At 47.2% G+C, this 6,765-nt stretch overlaps 1 protein-coding gene across 1 annotated transcript in view; it reads right to left on the reverse strand.

The window, feature by feature from the left end:
- UBE4B (ubiquitination factor E4B) overlaps positions 1–6,736 on the reverse strand; it is a 121,579-nt gene extending 114,843 nt beyond the window's left edge. The window contains 1 exon segment of the mRNA XM_019461341.2: positions 6,003–6,736. Coding sequence (XP_019316886.2) covers positions 6,003–6,026 — 24 coding nt within the window. The 5' untranslated portion in view covers positions 6,027–6,736.
- Positions 6,737–6,765: the final 29 nt, after the last annotated feature.

Raw genomic sequence — 6,765 nt, forward strand, 5'->3', positions numbered from 1 at the left:
TGGTCATTCCTCCCACAGCAAACATTTTCTTTACTCCTGTATTGACACCCCACAGATGTTGCCATTCCTCTCTGCATACAAAGTAACATTTGCTTTTACTGCTGATCAAAGTGTGAGTTTGGGGAAGGCATTTAAAACGGCAACTAAATTTAACTGCCGGTAGCACTCAACTGAAGGGGCAGTAACATAAACAGGTACGACCAGGTTTGCACATAAACAGGAAATGACGACTGTGTCACACCTGCCACCTGGCCGACGCAGGTCATGCCATCAGAAGAAGCATCCCAGTTTCAAAGACGTTAAAACGTGAGGGGGAACAAAAAGGGGGTAGGGAGGGCATCTCACGGTTGACTCAGCCCCACGTGTAGGAACTCAAATTTATGCTGTTAGAATGACGACTTCTGCTACCGGGCCCTAGCTCAGCAGGCTCCAGCCACACTGTGCCTCCTTGCCGTGCTGGCAGCAGACCAAGGATGTGCCCCTGGTTCCTGCCGTTCCTTGTACCTGGGAACACTCTTCCCCCCCAGATGGCTCCCTATCAACCCTAAAAATTTTTTTTTTTACTTTTTAAATGTTTATTTATTTTTGAGACAGAGTGTTAGCGAGGGAAGGGCAGAGACAGAGAGGGAGACACTGCATCCGAAGCAGGCTCCAGGCTCTGAGCTGGCAGCGCAGAGCCCGACGCGGGGCCCAAACTCGGGAACAGGGAGATCATGACCTGAGCCAGAGTCGGACGCTCAACCGACTGAGCCGCCCAAGAGCCCCATGTCATCCCTACAATTTCTATTCAAAAGCCACCTCCTAAAACTGCACACGCTCCACATCCCCACTACTCTCCACCCTTTTTGCCCATTTGGTTTCTCTTCATAGGCTCATCACCAAATGACATCCCCTGTGGAACCAGCTGTCTATGATGTTTCCTCCCACTGGAAGGAAGTTCCATCCAGGCAGGGCTCCTGTGGTGTCTACCACGCGGCAAGTAAACAGTAAATATGGTTCAATGAGCTGCTTTCGGGAAGACACCTCCACCTAGACATACTGTAAGCACCTTGTGGGAAAATGCACTCTGTACCAAGCAAAGGCCCGAAGACCCAAGAGCCTCCCATCAGAAGTCTTGCTGTCTTCTTCCCCTACGAGAACACAGGGGCATTTTGATGAGCTGCACTCTTAGCAATAACTGGGGCAATAACTCCAAAGGGACAGTTAAAATGCTGTAAAGATTACAACCTTGCTCAGATTATTTCTGTGTTGGAGGTAGTTTAGTAAAGGAATTGGGAACTCTGGAATCAGGGGGCGCCTGGGTGGCTCAGTCAGTTAAGCGTCTGTCTTGGGCTCAGGTCATGAACTCGTGGTTCATGGGTTCGAGCCCTGCGTCGGGCTTTGTGCTGACAGCGCCCGCTTTGGATTCTCTGTCTCCCTCTCTCTCTGTCCTTCCACGGCTATTGTACTCTATCTCTCAAAAATAAATAAATAAACATTAAAAAAAAAAAAAAAAGAACTCTGGAATCAGACCCTGGATTAGAAATCCAGGGTTCTGCCACTTCCTAGCTCTATGTCTTTCAGCAAGTTAACTGAATTTCTACTAGTCTCAACTTTCTTATCTGTAAAATGGGGTGACATTACCAACCTTGCTGAGCAAGTTAAGTGCTTAGCACATATTAAGCACTGAATAAATGTTAGCTGATATCATAACCATTCTCTGTCCCTTGATTAAGATGAACAAAAAGAGTGGAGAAGGGACCCGGGAGGATACACCCCACTTTCCTCCCAGGCTTGAGGAAGAATCCTCATTATAAAGTGAGTGGCAGCAATGATCTATTGTGGGGGAAAAGTAAGCTTAGGTTCTGAGGCCTGTTACAAAGAAAGAAAAGATCAAAGAGACAGAGATGTCAGAGTAGAAAGGCCGGGGTGGGGGTCTCTCTATGTTGGGGTGGGGGTCTCTCTATGTTGACTCATCTTTCAATGGTCCAAATACCTGTTTGCTCCTTGTCTGGAATTCCTTAACCCCCCCCCCCCCTCCATCCTTCTCTCAAGCCAGAAACCAAAGAATCAGCTTCTTCTCTCCTCCCCCACCCCCGCCTCCTTTCTATCAATCCGATCACTGCAACTCCAAGCGCGTTAACTTAGATCCTCAGCATTTCTGGGGTCTGCCCTCCTCCGCCCCCACTGCCAATGCCTCCCTTCGACTCCCACTCCTCACTGCTAGGCAGCAACACCAGCCTCCTCGTCTGGCCCCCCGGCCTGCGGCCACCTTCTTCCAACCCACTTTTACACCCCTTGCCAGTTATCCTTCTAACCTCTTACCATTTCTCAAAGACTTCTTGCAGTCTTACTGCGGAAGTTCAAACTCCTAGGTACTTCTGAAAACCCTCCAAGATCTGGTGCTGGGCCACCTGCAACCACGCGCCCCCCCCTTCCCCCCCCCCCCCTCAGCAAACTCCTGTCCCCAGTCCCACTACTGCTCACTTTTTTCCTGGGCTCCCCAGTCTCCCTGCCATTGCCTGGCAACCACTGCTCAGCCTTCGGCATCACCTTATCCTGAAAGTCTTCACTACTACACTGCCCTAGCAGGGGTCCCTTCTTGTTTTTCCTGACGCCTTGTGCATCCCTCCACACCAGTACTTAGCACCCTGTACTGTAACTGCTGGATTCCTGTTTATCTCTACCTCCATCCCCATCCCCCGGTTAAATCATAATTTCTTCCGGAAAAACGACTGTCTTGTTTTCTTTCCTAACATACCTAATGCATCTCTGGGAATACACGGCATCTTTTTAAAAAAAAAAAAAAATGTTTCCTGAGTGAACCATTTTGGAGGCGCATGATAAAAACAGTCAGTACCAAAAAGACCGTCAACTCGATCACCGCATGAATGCATTCATGAAAAACAACACTTCTACAGAAGAACTATGTAGATCAAGCATGTTAGTAGGACACGTGTATGGAAGCTGCAGTGACTTTATTGCCAGTTGTCAGGCAATAAAAGGTAGTAGAAAGAGCTTTCAGATCAGGCACCTCGGGTCTGAATTCCAACTCTGTCACCTTCGAAGCCAGGTCACTACGGACAAGTCAGTGAACCTAAATCTCAGCTGCCTCACCTGTAAAATAAGGAAAAGGTGAGGACTGCTTGACGGCACGGCTTTGTTTTGTTTTTGTTTTTTGAGAAAGAGAGCCAGGGAGAGAGAGACAGAGACAGAATCCCAAGCAGGCTCTGCCCTGACAGAACGGGGGTCTGAACTCACGAACCATGAGATCATGACCTGAGCCGAGATCAAGAGTGGGACACTCAAGGGACTGAGCCACCCGGGCGCCCCTTGGTCACACTGTTTTATTTAAGGAGACAGTGTTTGTCAAGTGCCTGGCACTGAGCAGCCTTCTAAGGCTGTTAATAGACGCTGGTCCCTTTCCACCCAAAGAACACTGCTAAAAAGTGCACGGTCACATATTCTGCATTTGGGAAGGAAGACTTACTCACCCCTCTTCCAAAACCTTGACCACACCCTAACTATCCCAGCCAGCCATCTTGAAGATGAACTAGGTCATAAAGAAGATTTAGCATCCCCCCCCCCAAAAAAAAAGAATGAAAGAAAAGGAAAAAGCAAATCATCTCAATGCAACTTCATCACTATAGTTGAAAACAGGTTAAAATACCTGCCCTGCCCTACTCATAGCATCATCTTGGCATATGGAACACAAGTCTGAGTAGTGTACGTACGGAATGTAATGTAAATAATGAAGGTTTGGAATGTAGGTTCCTGAAGGGAATGAACTTAGTCATGGATCTACTCCATAGAGCAGTGAACGCACTGTAATGTGCTACACAAACAATAAACAGCAAGGAAGTTAAAGACAGAAGAAAAGGGTAAGAATTCCAGCCGATCTATGAGGGGGACCAGAAAGTACCCATAATGTAAAATCTTCTGAAGCTTCCAGGCTGGTTATATCAACCTCTGTTTTCCAGAGACTGTACTCTCACACATTTCCATTTGGTTAAGATATAAAACTCTGCCTTACCTGATTTCCTAATTCAGCCTGAAAGATCACTGTCTTACCTGTTTTCACCCTGAGATGTATGTTTGCATTTTCGGCAATATAAACGTATTACTTTCTATACTTTCTAACATTCAAATGAATGCCCCCTATCATATCTGTGACAAGAGTTTCCACCAAGAGAGTAACAATACAAGGCAAAAATTCTGGAAATGTCTTGGGACATTGTTCACTTAATCCCAGAATTAAGGAAATGGATTAACAACAACAACAAAAAAGAAACTTAAGATTTTTTTTTTCCCCAAAAAACTTTGTTCCAGCTTCCACTGAGAGTATATTAACGGCTACCGAACGGTTCCTCTGCGTTCAGGCCACCTAACTGTCGAATATAACTTTATGTTGGTTTAATATTAGTAAATTTAAGTTTTCACATTTATTTCAAAATTCTTTTGAACCTGAAAAATGCTTTTCTGATCTCCTCCCACCATGATTACATTTGTTCCTCCGTGACCACAAAAAAGTTACAACTTCCTCAAGAACTGGGTAAAGTGAAGTAGCACCGTTCAGATTATACGGTGCTTCATTTGTTTGAAAACAATTTCTGGGTGAAATCTCCAGTATGACGATTCAGAGAACGTCACGAAAAAAATAATTTCGGGAAGCAAAGGACTACTAAAAACATAAACGTTTTGCCTTCAGAGACATTACCCATTAACACTGATGTTAAAGAAAGGGGACACGGGAGGGGTGGTAAAAATTACCTAGAACAGAGTGCCTCTAAGGGATCTCTTGAGAGTTACCACCCCAAGGAAGGGAACTGTTCCATATTCTTCTAATTTTAGTTACGATTGCATTCCTGACGTATTTGAGAAAATAAGAGTCAGTAACACAGAATGAGCCATCCTGACTTTCCAAACAGCCAAGGAGCATGACCCACAAAATTATTTGTTTTCGTTCCTAGCTGACACTCGAACTCACCTCTTGCATGCTGCATCCCTGGAGAACTGTAGTCCCTAACTAAATATATTGACTACGCTAGCTGAAACTAAAGCATGTATGTTTTATAGCACAGCCAACCTGATGGATAGCTACTTTCACTGTAGGAAAGTGTTATATGAACGAGTGAAAGAAACGAGGAGGTATGCTGAAGAGAGGGAGGCCAGCAGGGATCCTGAAGGGGAAGCTCCCAATTTGTAAAAAGGAAGGGATAGAAGTCAGCAGGATCACAGAAAATTCCTGGTACCCTAATTGCCACCGTTTTTAGGACACCCTTATTAAATGATCTCTAAAACATCAAGAAAGGGATCTGTAAGACTCCTTCCAGAAATGATAATGGGAGTTTAAAAGTCATTTCCTTCCATTTGCTTCCTGCACAGAACACAAGTTAGAAAGGGCCAAAAACTGGAGAAAGGCAGAATGAAAGAGAAGTATGCCAGAGGTCACTAGTACCTGTTAAATTGCAGAATTTAACTGGAATTCACTGAGCTTGTTAGATGTATATTTTGTTAAATACCAAAGAATCTGTCTGTAGGCCACCCCCAAACACAGACGTCTGTTTAATCAACTTATGCAATGCAACAGCCACACGTACCTGGGATTTCAAATACTGCCTTTAAAAACACACACCCAGACGTTCTAATTCCACCCAAAATTATTTTCTTAAATCTCTGCAGTGAGGCGCGCGTGCACGCACACATTAACTTGATGTAAATGTAGCCTTTCTTGCCTAAACACCCCGAGGAAAAGAATAAACGCCTCAATGTGCTCTCCTCTTCTTTCAGACCCTAAAAGCCTCGAAAAGAAGCAAATGGAGTTCAGAATGAAGAAAGAGAGCAAGATAATACGGGAGAACACAACCAGAGACCCACTCAGGGACCCGTTTTATTCTTGGAAAATGTCATCTCCATTCCTTCCCCAAGCCCAAAGGCCAGGCACCACTGGCGCAATACCTTCCTTGTCCAAAGCGCCAAAGAGTTGCCAACTAATCTCCCAAGGTGTCCCCCAACCTCCTCACCTCATCAGCGCTCAGCTCCTCCATCGCTTTTCTCTTAATGGTGAAAGGCGTTAGGGAGAGATCCTTCTGTTCTTGTGACCAGGGCGGGAGGAGAGTGGAAGGTGTCTATCGGGCTGTCTGGTCCCCCGAATGGGGGAGGTTTCAGAATTGCATAGTCAGAGGTTAAAAAATAAGAACACGAGAGGCACTGAACCGCCCTGGCGTCGGTCACTCCAATCGCCCCAGAGCCTCCTACAGCCGCCTGTGCCCCGAGGAGCCTCCTTTGGCCGCCACTGCTGCTGCTACAGGGTTATCTTAAGGCGCCACTATTGCCCTCTGCTTCCCAGGTTACCCGGACCAGGGACTCGGGTCTCCAGCTCGTCTCGTGCCCTGAGCCTGCTGTGTCTTCGCGGTGGTGGCACGGCAGGTGTGCTTCCTCCAGCAGATCCTGCTCTCCTTCCTACCCTTTGCCCCTGGCGGGAACTGTTGGACTGCAGAACGGATGCCCCGAGGTAAGGCGACCCCAGAGCCGCCGAGGCAGAGCCCAGCACTGAAGAGGGAAGCCCCTCCCCTCCCAAAGCAGGCCGGCCACGCCCCGCCTCCAAGCCGGAGCCCGGGCAGGGGGGAGGGGGAGGACGGGACTCGCGATGCTCTGGACGGAAGAGTAAATCCTCCTACCCCTCCACCCCTACTCTTACCCCCTCGCCCCACCAAGTATTATTCATCAAAACAACAGGGCGGCCATCTTTGAAAGGGATCACGTGACCCCCGCCAGGGAGGCGGG

This window comes from Panthera pardus, unplaced genomic scaffold (assembly GCF_024362965.1).
Source record: "Panthera pardus isolate Hobbes unplaced genomic scaffold, ASM2436296v1 HiC_scaffold_11, whole genome shotgun sequence".
Classification (NCBI taxonomy): domain Eukaryota; kingdom Metazoa; phylum Chordata; class Mammalia; order Carnivora; family Felidae; genus Panthera; species Panthera pardus.